At 39.2% G+C, this 14,985-nt stretch overlaps 1 protein-coding gene across 3 annotated transcripts in view; it reads left to right on the top strand.

Moving 5' to 3' along the window:
* The window catches only part of pcsk5b (proprotein convertase subtilisin/kexin type 5b), a 137,078-nt gene that overhangs the window by 53,700 nt on the left and 68,393 nt on the right, over positions 1 to 14,985 (top strand). For all 3 annotated transcript variants that reach the window (XM_041786784.1, XM_041786782.1, XM_041786781.1), the window contains exons 6-8: positions 4,061 to 4,149; positions 6,154 to 6,326; positions 12,321 to 12,533. In XM_041786784.1, the coding sequence (XP_041642718.1) occupies positions 4,061 to 4,149; positions 6,154 to 6,326; positions 12,321 to 12,533 (475 nt within the window). The remainder of the gene's footprint in view (positions 1 to 4,060; positions 4,150 to 6,153; positions 6,327 to 12,320; positions 12,534 to 14,985) is intronic.

Here is a 14,985-nt window from a genome sequence, read left to right as displayed (position 1 = left end):
TCCCCAACACTTTGTATGGGGGGTTTCCCAGATGAATGTGAGGTCTATCCCATGCAGTGGATATGAAACAGTCTATCTGGCGTGCCAGGTTACTTGTTGTGTTCTACATTTGTACTAAACATGAAGTCAGTAACAGCCTGATTCATGGAAAACCATCTAATATGTCATTTTACTTTGTGTGTTCTGGTTCAGCTCAGTTGAGCAAACATGAAGACATTATAGTACTTGATGCACGTGTTCAAATCCAGATTCTTTCACTGTTGGGTGCATGTCTTCCCCCTCTGTCTCTCCCTGTATTTCCTTCACTGTCCTGCCTAATAGAGACAAAAAGCTTAAAAAAATCATCTGAAGATAAAACAAATGATTTTACTTGATGAATGAGGTTTAAAAGAAGACTTGGACAGGGTGCAGATCAATGCAGTTGTAATTTTTGAACTGATCAGAAAGTTAAAAACATGAGTCACTTTGAATAATTACTGTTTGTGAATGATTCATTGTCTAAACGTTTTCTGGCTAAATTACAGAGAGATCCCTGAAAGAGTGACGCAGATGTTTAGAAAATGGAAAATCCAGGCAAAACAAAGTGTGTAAAGACAGCCAGACAGACAGTTGAATGGATTAGTGGAGTGAAATGAAGTGAGTGAAGACTGTTGAAGCGTTTCAAAGCAGGAGCCAACAGTAAGGCTCATTAACTGTGATAAAGAGGCCTCTCACTGGTTTACATCCGTTTAATATGTTTTACTTAAGCCCCTCTTTTCTGTGAACATGTGGAGTAAATCTTACTTTACACAGAAGAAACAAAGCTTTCCAAAAATATCATGAGAAAACATCTCATAAAAACAAAACTAGATATTAGCTTGTAATACATTATACGTGTCTCATCATTACGAAGTGAGCATTCAAATAAAAAACATATTAAAGATCACGTATTTGAATGATTAAATGAAAGAATAAGGTCTCAATTTCTTTTAGATAAATTAACCAACACGAGACATAGAAACAAAGATGGAGATATGGGTACCACAGTGCTGGATATGGACTTTTTGGTTAAGTCACAGTTGTGTTGGAATGGGTGTGTGGCAGCTGCATCACAGCCGTGTAACTGCTCTATGTTGATTTCAGTGTGCACTTTAATAAGCCAGAACTAGCACTGTGTTACTGAAAATTGCAAGGCATTCCTTGAAAGAGACTTCTGGATGTGAGCAAATGTGGCTCTAAAACCTCTACCTACTTTTCAGCATTGATAGTGCCTTCCAGATGTTCAAGCTGCTCACACCATAGACACTAATTCAGCCCCATACCATCAGAGGTGCAGGCTTTGAACTGTGCACTGATAACAAGCTGGATGGTCTCCTCTTTTACTCCACAGGACAAGGCTGTGGTTTAAAAAACATTCAGATTTTGATTCATGTGACCACAGAACAGTTGTCCATTAAGCCTCAGTTCATTTTAAACGAGCTTTGGCCCAGAGAAGATTGTGGCGTGTCTGGACTGTGTTCATATATGGCTTCTTCTTCGTACAATACAGCTTTAAGTTGCATTTGTGGATGGTGTGGCCAACTGTGTTGACAGACAATGATTTCTGTAAGGGTTCCCAACAGGACTGAATATTTCCAACTGCTTCATGATAGGATACGCATTGTGATACGTTGATTTGAGGTAATAAACATTATGTAATAAACATGCTGGACTTCATTGTAGAGGATAACAGAAGAGGTATAGTTTTAAGGCTTTGTACTTTACAGCACTTAAATTCAGACCCTCAGAGATCCACAAGAATCAGAATAGTCTATTTATAATCGCTTAGATATTGATAAATACAGATACAGTGTTGCAACTTTCCAAACTTAAAATGGCCCTCTCTGAGGTCTCTCTTGCTGATGTTTTTCACACATTTCATAGAATATTCTGATTTCACTTTACTATAAGCCAAATTTTGCTTTACTTCTGCATAAAACTGCACTGCTGTTTCTTTAAAGAACCAAGGAGTGAAGATAAAACAGTGTTCCTCACACTCCTCAAGCTGCTGCCTGAAGCCGTTGTCATCAGTGCCACTTTTATGCTCATGGCTTTACAAATAAAGCATGAAGTGTTGCTTATGATGTCCTGGTCAAAAGTTGAAGAAAGCTTTGAGTTTACAGCGTCATTCAATGCTGGCTGAGAGGATACAGATTGGCCCGGTGAGCCTAGCTGTTGTTGCTAACTGCTAATTTGCCTGGTGTCATGTGGTGATGTAGTGAGTTACGTCCAACTCCTGACTTTCTGTTGTTTGAAGAAACACAAAATAATCCAATATGTTTGATTTTAGCCTGCTGGCCGTAGACAGACACTATCCATGTCACCTGTCTGAGTAATCAGCTTCTTTTGGTTGAGTTAGGCATCTGCTGCATCAAGCAGTTTTACAACTGCTGCCATCTGCTGGCTTTTTTGTCAACTGCACCATGGAGGATATATATCTTCAAATTGCCATCACAGCTTATATGGCCATATCAGTTCAGAAAATCTTTATCCATGTATGTGTTGGCAAGTTGTGCATTATGATATTTTGCTGTATCAATTTTTTTTGGAGCACTGGTCGAGTTCCTGAGCCCATGCAGTGATTTCCAGTACAGAATCATGCCTGTTTTAAAAGCAGTGACACCTAAGGGCCCCAAAATCGCAAGCATCCATTTTTGACCTTTGACCTTGTCCCTTGGGCACAGAGATTTCCATAGATTCTCTGAATCTTTTGATGATTTTATGTACAGTAGATGGTGGGATATTTTAAGTCTTTGCAATTTTACATGGAGGAACAGTTTCCTGAAGTTGTTCCACAATTTGTAGATGCAGTCTTCCACAGATTGGTCAACCTGCACCCATCTTTACTTCTGAAAGACTCTGCCTCTCAAAAATGGTCCTAGTGATGTTACTGACCCATTGCTGATTAACCTAGGCCCATTTAGTTGCAAAATGCTGCTCCAGCTGTTTTTCATCATTAACACATACTTTTCTAGCCTTTTATGCTATGTCCTTACTTTTTGAGATATGTTGCTGCCATAAAATTTTGAAAGAGCTAATTCTTTTCATGAAGTGGTAAAAGGGTTCAGTTTAACACCTGATATGTTGTTAATATTCTATTGTAAATAAATATGGGTTTATAAGATTTGCAAATCACTGCATTCTGTTTTTATTTTGATTTTACACAGTTCTCCAACTTTTTTGGAATTTGGGTTGTAGCTATTTTTAGATACATTTTTGTCAATACAGAGGGGGAAATCTTTTGGGGTTTATGATGAATTCAGACAACAGGTTAACAGAAACTGTATGCCCCAACACTGTCATATATTTAGTTATTGTACTTTAAATTGTGTTATTTCAGTATTGAACAAGTGAAGTGTGAATTTCTTGTTTCTCTCATATTGTGCAGGCCTGATTTGAAGCACTGTCCACTTTGATGACTTTTGATGAGACACATGAATGATCAGCAGAGCTGCTCGTCTGCATGGTTCCTCTCTAAACCTTCAGTTGTGGTTATCATCAGGTTGTTATTTAATGTGATTCTCCTCACTCTGAGTATTTCCCCGGCTCTGAAACTTCCCCGTGTCATCCCCGGGGGTTCCGATCACTAGATGCTGGGTTTCCATGGCAGCGGTCAGAGCTGTTTCCGGGGGGTGTTGTGATGCAGATGTTCTCTGCAGGAGGTGCGTGTGTGCGTGAGCGTGTTTGTGCCGATCCAGATAGTGGTGTTTTGGAGGAGGCAGCGGACACAAACATACTTATGTTTGTTTACGCTTGTTGCTGACCCGGGCTGATTGTCACCGCTACAGTTACTGCTGGAATGTTACCCTGGTGTGTTTGGAGTGGTATGAGAAGTCCAGTTTCCCTCTTTTATCTCTGTTTCTGGCACTAAAACCATCATATTCAGGATTGCTTCAGGTGCATTCAGGTTTATCTCTCTGAGTGTTTATGTTTACTTCAAAGCTGCGTGTTTATCCGCCCGTTTGCGCTCTACTGCTTGTGTATACACATGTGTGAGTTCCAGCTTTGTGTAATAAGATGCTCATTCCCGCTCTCTCCGCAGACACGGGACACGGTGTGCGGGCGAAGTGGCTGCAGCTGCAAATAATTCCCATTGCATTGTGGGAATTGCCTACAATGCCAGAATAGGAGGTGAGTGATCATTTTATTTGTAATATTTGTAAACAGAATTTATCAGCAGTTTGACATGTTTCTGTTACATTTCAGAACTCTGCTCTCAAGATGAACTCAAACTGTACTCTGCTAAGTTTTTACAGAATGTCATAAGTCAAATAAATACATGGATATACGTTTACTGAACGGTTATTTAGAAGCGGCAGTAGCTCAGTCTGTACAGACTTATGTTGGGCTCTGGAGAGTTGCAGGTTCAACTTCTGATATAGAAAACAGTAGCTATGTTTACATGAGCTATATTTCTTAAATCTGATTAAATTTATTCAGATTTGGGATATTAAATGCCTTTACATGGATACTACAGTGCTGTGAAAAAGTATTTGCCCCCTTTTATGATTGATCTGGTTGTGCCACCCTTGGCGGCAACAACTGCAAGCAAGCGTTTGCTCTAGCTGGCAATGAGTCTTTCAGATCTCTTCTTTGCAGAACTTTTTTAATTCAGCCACATTGGAGGGTTTTCCAGCATTAATGGCCTGTTTAAAGCCATTTGCCACAGCATCTGACTCAGATTTCAGTCCAGACTTTGACGAGGCCACGCCAAAACCGTTAATTTGTTTTTTTGAGTCATTCAGAGGTGGACTTGCTGCCATGTTTGGATCATTGTCCTGCTGCATAACTCAAGTGTGCTTGAGCTTGAGGCCACAAAGTGATGGCAGGACATTCTCCTTCAGGATTTTCTGGTAGAGAGCAGAATTCATGCTTCCATTAGTTACATGCTGTCCAGGTCCTGCAGAAGCAAAGCAGCTCCAGACCAATATGTTTTACTGTTAGTATGATGTTCTTTGCATTAAATGCTGTTATTTTTACACCAACTGTAATAAAACGCCACTACCAAAAAAGTTCCACTTTTGTCTCCTCAGTCCACAGAAAATTTTCCCCAAAGTCTTGGAGATCAACAAGCTGCAAATGTGAGACAAGCATTTGTTTTCTCTCTGGTCAGCAGTGGTTTTGGCCTTTGAACTCTCTCATGGATGTCTCTTTCTTACTTTCTTTCTCACTGACCTTAACTGAGTCAAATTAGGCCTGCAGGTTTTTAGATATTGTTCTGTGTTCTTTTGTGATCTCTTGAAAGAGTCATCGATGCACTCTTGAAGTTATTTTGTAGACTGACCACTCTTGGGAAGGATCACCACTGTTCCGAATTTTCTCCATTTGTGGATAATGGCTCTCACTGTGGTTCACTGGATTGCCAAAGCCTTTGTTTGATCTGAAACATTTATGTGTGACAAATTTGCAAAAAATAAGAACTCAGAAAGGGGTCAAATACTTTTTCAGAAATTGCAGGCAAACACCTGCAATTTGCAGTCTGTCTCTGGTAAACAACATTAGAAATGTAATTTCTTGGCTTTATTAGAACACATTAGTCCTACTAGAAAAATATTTGATATGCAATGATATTGTTCAATGTTGTAATGACGATATAAATTGCAGTACAAAACCTTGAATATTAGTGAAATGTCCTTTTCTATGTCTTGCTTCTGATCTTCATGCCTGCATTATGTATGTTAGCGACATTTTTCTCTTGAATCTTAAATAAATCCAGAAAGCTTTTTACCATTACTAATTTTTTTTAAACCCCTAAACAATTGAGAACTTTTTCTTAGCTCACTACATCAAAATGATGTGAAAGCATGGCTGCAATACTTAGACTTCTGTGGTAAAAAGAGTAAGCATTACTTGTGTAGAAAAAATAAAAACATAATTGCAATAATTTCAGGCCTTTTGCAATGTGCTTATTGCAAATACTCCTATTGCGGTAAGAATGATGTAAAATTAACTGCACAGCCCTACTACACATTACTATTATTATTATTAATGGAGATTGTTTTATTTATAATGTGTAATATTTAAAAGTATCTAAAAAATGACTCTCTTAATCCTTTCTTTGTATATTTAAGTTGTGATTTACACAGAGGATATGGTTCTAACTTTAAATTATTCATTTCTGTCTTTGTGTATCAGGCGTGCGAATGCTGGATGGAGATGTAACAGATATGGTGGAGGCCAAGTCTCTGAGCCTGCAGCCGCAGCACATCGACATCTACAGCGCCAGCTGGGGGCCCGATGATGACGGGAAGACCGTGGACGGACCGGCGTCTCTAGCCAGGCAGGCTTTTGAGAATGGCATCCGCATGGTGGGCACACTTATGCATGAACTCTCATTTACATACAAACACATGCACAAATGAACACGGCTCAGCCAAGAGTTTGAAATCAGTATTCATGTAGTGAGAGGAGACTCAAGCAGACTATCACAAACAACATCAGATGTGTTTTTTTAGCCCTATGTAGTCGTAACCAAACTCCTCGCTGGGTATCCACCTGTGATCTCCTCTGGACATCAGAGAGCAGAGCCGCTCTATTTGCATATTAGCATTTACATATTCATAGGTGATTTTTGCAAAAGGGCAAGCTAGTACATGTTGTTGGCTGAGTTAAGTAGAAAAGCTACAGCAGAGGTTAAGAGGGTTGAAGTCATTTACTGGCCAAGCCTCGCACTCACTCACTCAACCCGCCAGCATTTTACTTCAGCTGGCTTTCTGCCATTTGTTTAAGCAGATGTGAACCTCAGAGGACAGGAGATAGAAAGTGAAAACTCTGCAAAAGGAGAAAAGCTAGCAAAGACAAAAAACCCTCCAAACATGTAGGGAGTGTTAGTGGAAGACATTCACTGTCGCTGCTGACAGGCCGTTCTTTTTAAGGCAACAGAGGTGAGGGAGAGATCTGTCCGGCTGGTACCAGCAGAGCGTGTGTGGATGTGATCCAGCTCTCTCCTTGTTGTCTGTGTTTGTGAAGCTGAGCTGGGAAGACGTGCCTGTGAGTGTAACATGCACCTATGTGACACTCTGAAGAGACGGTTTATCACAGAGAGCTGAGGTGTCAGAGATAACACTGACAGCTGTGCAGGGGGTCGATGTACTCTCGCTTCTGCTGCTGTCTGTGTGACAGGAGTTTCCCGGTCTGTTTGGTCTGCTAAGAGTTTTATTTAAGGGCTTTGCCTTGATTTAGACAGGACAGAGTAGAAATCAGGGAGAGAAAGTGGAGAATGACATGCTGGAGAGGAGCCTGGAGGGATGGGCTGCTTGGTGGACTAAAGCCTCTGTATGTGACAGCGAGCTGATCAGATCCCTGGTATTTTCCTCTATTATTAGAACTTTTATGATCTAAACAGTTTAATAAACATAACTTTTACCATATGCATAATTTAGATTATTGCACACAGTGATGCAAGAGTAATCAGTGTGCAATAATTTAATGGGATGGAAATTCTGCAAAATTAGTGCTTTTACATTTAGTTGACAAAAGGGTATTATTATACCAAAACTTTCTGCCATAACTTGAAACTTTAGAAAATGTTTTATTCTTACATTTAGGGAGAGATATTTAAGTGCTGCTTTACTTCCATCATGAATCATAGGAGTCACTTTAATATTTTCTTGTGTCATTTTCTGACTTTATGAGATAGGACAGTAAGAACATCTTACACTAGGGAGAGGGATTGTTGGGAATGATATACAGCAGGAATGTCAAACTCAATCAAAGCAGGGGCCGGATTCCAGATTTAGTTTTTCCCTAAAAGCCTAATAGGGCCAACTTTTTACCATAAACTGTCAACCTAATTTTTTATCAGTAATAGCATATAAAAACAACCATAGCACTGTTGATAAATCATTTTGAAATTGAAAAAAGTATAAATGATAAGTATAAATGCTCAAAATCTGAGATAAAAAGTCCAATTTATTCCTTCCAAAAGGTGAAAACATGAAATAAAAATGGCAAAATGTTTGTAAAAGGCAAATATGTGAGAAGGTCAAATGAGTGTAAAATTTAAATTGAGAGTCTTAAAGGTCAAAATTTAGGATTCAAAAGCCAAATTAGGAGCTGAAAAGCTCAAAATACGAGGTGGGAATCGACAAAATATGTTTGAAAAGGTAAAAATATGACTTGAAATTTAAATATGTGAATCTACAAGGTCAAAATATGATACAAAAGATCAAAGTTATGAGTTGAAAAGGTCAAAGTATGAAATTAAAGTCAATCATAAACTATAGTCATAATTGTAAGAAACAAAATTGAAAATGTGAAACGAAAACAGAAATTAATTTATTTATCCATATTCCTGACTTTTTATCCAATTACTTTGACTCCTTACCTTTTCAGATTTTATGACTTAAGGATATTCTAAAGATTAGATTTAAGATTAAAGATTACATTTGCATTTTTATACTTGAGGAAGTCTGTAGACCTCATACCAGTGGCCATTTGTTATAGCAGTAAGATATGATCTTGCAGTCCAGATCTAAGTGTACAAAGGCCAGATTTGGCCCTCAGGCCTTGATTTTGACACCTCTGACATACAGGAACGAAGCCATAGGCTAGATTTAAGCCTAGGATGTCTGACTACTCCTTCTGTTTACTGGACACAGGACATAACAGCCAGACTACCGGCACTCCAGGAGTCACATTTGATCATACATTTAAGCACCATCACCATTGTTTCAGTGACGCACAGTATGATTCGCCATATTCAGTCTCGATTATGAACTGTTTTTGTTTTATAAACCGGGTTTATTTTTTTGGACATGTTACTGTACCAGCATAAGTGTCGATAAACCAGGCTGCTGTTGGTTTGTGAGAGCAACGCGGGGGCTTGGGAAGGAATACTTTGCGGCCCAGATTGCAGTAATGCAGCTACAGCTACAAAGCTATTTTGTCCTCTCAAGCAAAGCCATACAAACATATTTGTACGCTAGCTGCAAATGTTCAAATTTGAAAGCACCAAAGTCTGCTCAAGTTTTTTCTGTGTTGAATGAAAAACCCCAAATGGGCACTCTTGTATTGCATTGGTGACATAATTTGGAGCCAGCATTGTGCAGAAGAGACACTGACTTGTTTTAATGTACCACCCCTTCAGGTAACTAAGACACACTCGTTTACTTTCTGACCAACCAGCAAATTTCCTCAGTTGAGTACAGTCCACAGCAGAATGGATTCCTGAGTCAGTTTGTTGCATGAAATTGGTACTTAAACTAAACTCTTCAGGAAACAAGCACTTCAAGGCTGTTTACATCTTGCATTCTCTCTGTCTCTTTTTCCTCTGTTTGCACTGATGCAAATGTACTAAACTTTACTTCCTCGAGCAGAGGTTATTTTTTAAATAATTATAAACTACTTTTACAAGTAATGTTCTGTGTGCTTTTGCCTATTGCCCAGGAAATATGAGCATCGATGCTGGTAAACAGCACCTAGCATTAACCATATTTTATCCTCAGTGGGGATGCTTATGCAAGAGGTAAATGGGGTCATGGAATTAAATCCGGTTAAAAAGAAATATGCTATATAGACTGAAGTATTTGGCCACATTGAATTTCATTCAGACCCTCTGCCACAGGTGTATAAAATCAAACACCTAGCCATGCAGTCTCCATCTGCAAACATTTGTGATACAAAATGGGACTTTCTGAGGATGTCATAAAGGACATGTTTTTGAATACATTGTCATTACAGTCCCTGTTGGTGTAATATCAACTGACCAAATACTTTCGCCCATATAATGGACAAAGAATAGGCCTCACTTTTGGGAGCCATCATGGTGTACATCCTTTATACAGTTCTTGTTTGAGATAATTAAACAGGCATTTAAATGTGTCAAAGATAATTATGTTTGACTCAACTAATGATTTGCATACAAGCGTTCGTATTTCTCAAGTTGCTGTCCTGAAGTTTTAACTTGTTTTAACACCCTCCCCACATCCTCTCTACTCACTCTTTCCTCTCCATATCAGTCTTTGTCTCCTCCCGTTTTTCACTAACTGCTCTTCAAAGGACTCCTCATCACTCATCAGTCAGCGTTTGCTCTTGTCTGATCCCCCTCTCGCTCAGAGGGGCTTCGCTCGCTTATCTCTGTCTGACAGAAGCCCTGTTATGAAGAAATCCATCCCACCTTTTATTCTTCATACTCATGTGTGTCGATGTGTGAGTGTGCTCTAACGTGTGTTTTGACAGCATGAGTCACAGCGTCAGTCACTTTGTCAGATGTCTTTTTCTCTGACTCCTGGCTGAACTTTGATTCATAACTCAGTTGGTCATCGTCAACAGTGCAACTCCATCGGTGCGTCTCCACCACGCCTGTGTTTAGATCATTTCATCTTGGCCTGTTCTGGTGCAGTGTCTGAATGAATGCTCAGAGTTTCAAAGTAAAAATCATAGAGACTTAATGCTTTATTAGTAAATAGATTTTGGGCCTTTAATCACAGGTTCAGTGGATGTGAAGCTTGCTTTGAGCCGGCTCTGGCTTCTTGATTAGTAAAAACATATGTGATGAGTTTTCTCATGTACTGGAAATACGACTGAATATTAAACAGCTGCTTGGCTGCACATGTGAAGGGAATATGTTCTAACAAATATGCATATGTGCCAATAAGCACTTAACATCAAATGTTCAGAACAGTGACAGTATGTCTTCTTTTTATGGGTGGTTGTTTTTTTAGGTTTATTTTTATGTTTTTGTTCTTCTTGTTGCCCTGCTGGGGTTTGGGGGAACAATGTTTTGTCTTTTTATGTACACAGATACACAAGGGAAATGAGTCTATGGGCTTTTGCCCAGATGTATGTGAAATACTGTGCATATAAAAAGTATGCACCTCCTTGGATGTTTAACCCTTTTATTGATTAAAAAATCAGCCATGGTCATTATAATTTGCCCTTTTCACTCTTTAATATCAAAATGAAACCATATTTCTACAAATTAATGTCAATTGAATACAAATGTGTAATGTGAAATCAGTGAATGCATACATATTAATCCCCTTCAAGTCTCTGTTTAGTAGATGCACCTTTGGCTGCAATCACAGCACTGAGTCTGTGTGAATAGGTCTCATGGACACTGAATTTTTACTCCATTATTCTTTGCAAAACTGCTCAAGTTCTGTCAGGTTACATGAGGGTCAGGTGTAAACTGCCCTTTTCAAGATCAGCCACAAATTCGCTATTGGATTGAGGTCTGGCCTTTGACTCAGCCACTCCAGAACAACCACCTTGTAGTCTTTAAACGATGACTGTGTAGCTTTCATTGTATGCTTCGGGTCATTGTCTTGCTGGAAAATAAATCTTCTTCCAAGCCGCAGTTCTCTTGCAGACTGATTAAGCTTGTCCTCCAGGAGTTTCCTATATTTTGCTGCATTAATTTTACCCTCGAGCTTTACAAGCCTTCCAGGGTTGGCTGTAGAGAAGCATCCCCACAACATGATGCTGCCACCACCATGCTTCACAGTGGTGATGGTGTGTTTGTGGTGATGTGCAGTGTTTGGTGGACTCTAGTAGAGATTTAATCTGAGTTTTCTGCAACAGTGGCTTTCTCTTTGTCACTCCCATTAAGCTTTCACTGATGAAGAACCCGTCCAACAGTTGTATGAAGAGTCTCTAGGTGTGTTGGTGGCCTCTCTCACAAGTCTCCATCTTGTACTCCGGGGGGATGTTCAGTGCCTTGGATTTTACATTGTATCTATCCCGGGACTTACACTTTTCAGTTACCTTTTCTCTGAGTTGCTTGGAGTGTTCTTTTGTCTTCATGGTGTAATTGTAGCCAGGGATACTGATTAACCAGTGGCTGAACTTTCAAGACACAGGTGTCTTTACATTACAATCACTTGAGACACATTCACTGCGCTCAGGTGATCTCTATTTCACTTATTGTAAGATTACTAGCGCCAATTGGCTGGACCTCTGTTGAATTTGATCAGTCACTTTAAAGTGGGTGAATATTTATGCAGTGACTTATTTTACATTACATAGTTTAGTTTAATTGATATTACTTTGTAGAAATCTGTCTTCACTTTGACATTAAAGAGTTTTTTTTGGTCAAGAAAGCAGAACTATCTTAACCATGAGTTATTATAAAATCAATTAAAGGGTGATTCCAGGGTGATAACCAGCGTCAGACCCTTTACAGAGCCGGTGAGCATATTTGCTGTGTTTCTGCCTCTGATCTTTTCTACTTTACTCAATGATTTCAATACTCTGAGGCTTTGAATGAAGACCTGACACACATTAAAAGAATTAAACAAAGCTTAATGACAGTAACTGCCTCAGAAGCTTCTTCATATATCCTCTCTGTGTTTTCCTGTCAGGGGAGGAAGGGCCGCGGCTCCATCTTCGTGTGGGCTTCAGGCAATGGCGGGCGCAGCAGAGACCACTGCTCTTGTGACGGCTACACCAACTCCATCTACACCATCTCTATCTCCAGCACGGCAGAGAGCGGGCGTAAGCCGTGGTACCTGGAGGAGTGCTCGTCCACACTGACAACCACCTACAGCAGCGGGGAGAACTACGACAGAAAGATAGTAAGACTTAAACCCATTTAAGAAGCACACATATTCTCAGTCTGAATGCACTGCAGGGCCTGAAACCGTACTCCTTTATCATGAAATGTAGAGCTCTGTACTTTTTTGCTGAGGTTTCTTTTCCCATCCTAAATTTTTTTACAAGGGCCAAAAGGACTGCCAGAAAGCCTTTTGATTTACACTGCATATTGACTTCAGAAACTACTTTGAATTTGCACATGGGACCTATTACTTTCATTAGAAACAGATTATTAAGCTGTTTTCCCTCTTTCACCATTTTCTTTATTTTAATTTTTTTACTTTACAAACTTACAAAGGTTTCTAAAGCCACATAGACAAAGGATAGAATGGAAAATGCCTTCTTTTTGCATGCAAAAGCAGCATTTTGTACTTGACTTATCTATGCTGACATATGTGCTGATATAGAGGTGTTGTGGCATGCAGCTGCATGCCAACATTTAGGAAACAGAAATGGTGCAGTGATCAGGATTTTTTTTCCTATTTTCTTTTTTTGTGGTGGTCAAACAGGAAAGGTTATGCATTTCCCTCAACACTAATGTAGAAAGGCTTTATAAAACTAACAAAGGTAACATTATTAATCAATATATTACACAATAAAATCCAGTATTATTCCTCAAGCTACTCCTGAAACTAAACAATCCCCTGAAACTACATAATGCACTTTTTAAAGACAAGTTGTCAGCTTACTCTTAAACCCCAACATGGAAAATGTAGTTAACTTTTTTTGGCAGGAAGGAAATAGATTAAGATCATAAATCATTAGCATTGGTATTAAAAGAGTCTGAGGTTTTGTGGCCATACTGCCCAGTCCTTGTTAATGGGTTTGAGTACTCACACTAGGTCCAGCTGGCTCAAACTATGCCATATTTATTCTGAAAGCTATTTTAGATTAAGTCTTAAGGCCTTTGCGCATGGTGTCCGTTTTTTGTCTGAATTTTTCGCAGGTTGAAAAAGGAAATCAGGCTCATGTTTGCACACTGATGCCAAAATTTTTCATCCATAATTTTTTCCCAAGTCATTTAAATGTGTGATTTATGATTCAAACAGTACCCCCTGCTTTCTCCTCGCTTGCTTACCACCATGGAAATGTAACAGATATATTGGTGATTAATGATTTAGATTAGCACCTGTTGCTTTATTTTCTCTCAATTGCTCACCCTGCCTAACCTCTCCTGATCTCGCCATAGTTTGCCTGTGTATCATGTGGATATCAGCCATGGAAATGTAACAGATGAAGGCATAAGTTTGTAGCCAACTCACAGGTCATAACAGAGACTACATTAAAAAGTTGCTCTCCATCTCTCCAACTTGGCTCAGCGCTATGATGCATGAGTGTGTGCTGGATGAAGCTCTCTGTCAGGATGGATCCAGTTGGATGTTAAAGGAATTACAGAGCCACAGGCTCGCAGTACGAAACAATTTGCAACTACCACTTTCCCAGTGAAGGCAAATAAAATGCAACGGACTCAGTGTGCAAGGTACGAACGAGTGCTTGACACCATAGATCCCCCCCCAAAAAAAACCACATCCAAAAATAACAAACCCATTGTGTAAAGACCTTTAGTCTTTAAATTAAGACGTTCTTTAGTTTTGGTCAAATTCCAGTCCTTTTTAACCTTTTTAGTTTTAGTCAATAAAAACTTGAAAATATTTAGTTCAGTTTTAATCAATGAAAAGTCTTTAAGTTCTTTAAGTCAAGGTGTTAATTCTCTATTAATTTAATCAACAAAATTGTAAAATTAATCTAAATGTAAACCTTTTTTATTAAAGCACGATAAACACTTTGATAAACAAATGTTTTTTGTCACAGTTTTAGGCAGCAAATTAAACATTATACCATGCTGAAGCCTGCTTGACACCCCCCCCCCCCCAGTTCCCTGTTGACCTGCTGTCACACTGCTCTTAAGGCTTATTTAGGCTCTATATTTGAATCGCATACGGATACGAAACTTGTCCGTTTTTCGCCCGTTCTCACAGAGCTTACGGATACGGCTTAAATGTTGCAATACCACCACCAATCATGGGGGGATGTTGAGCAATGCAGCCAACAGTTAAACCCAGAGTAGCAAACACAACGAAGAAGAACCATCTGACAGACCTTAATCAAGTTTTCTAAAGAAATATAAACAAACAATGAGTTTTAGAAAATACAAAAATATCACTACAAGAGAACAACCGAGCAGAGGATGGGCCGTTCTTTCTTCAGTCTATGGGATGGGGGAAGCTGCTTCAAAGTAGCTCAGTAAGAGACTGCGACCTCTAGTGGTTTTGTTTTTCAATGTCCACTCCAACATAATAGACACATGTCAGTATGAGGGTATAGATGGTTGTAAAGTTAAAATGAGTATGGCTATGTCATCTTGTCACAATATGAACCACACAGTTCCAAGGCGCCATTGTTTAAAAGGATTGTTTAGAGGAATGGTCATAT

This window comes from Cheilinus undulatus, linkage group 5, assembly GCF_018320785.1.
Source record: "Cheilinus undulatus linkage group 5, ASM1832078v1, whole genome shotgun sequence".
In the NCBI taxonomy this organism is placed as follows: domain Eukaryota; kingdom Metazoa; phylum Chordata; class Actinopteri; order Labriformes; family Labridae; genus Cheilinus; species Cheilinus undulatus.
The sequence above is the reverse complement of the archived record's forward strand: the minus strand, read 5'-3'. Positions and strand labels throughout refer to the sequence as shown.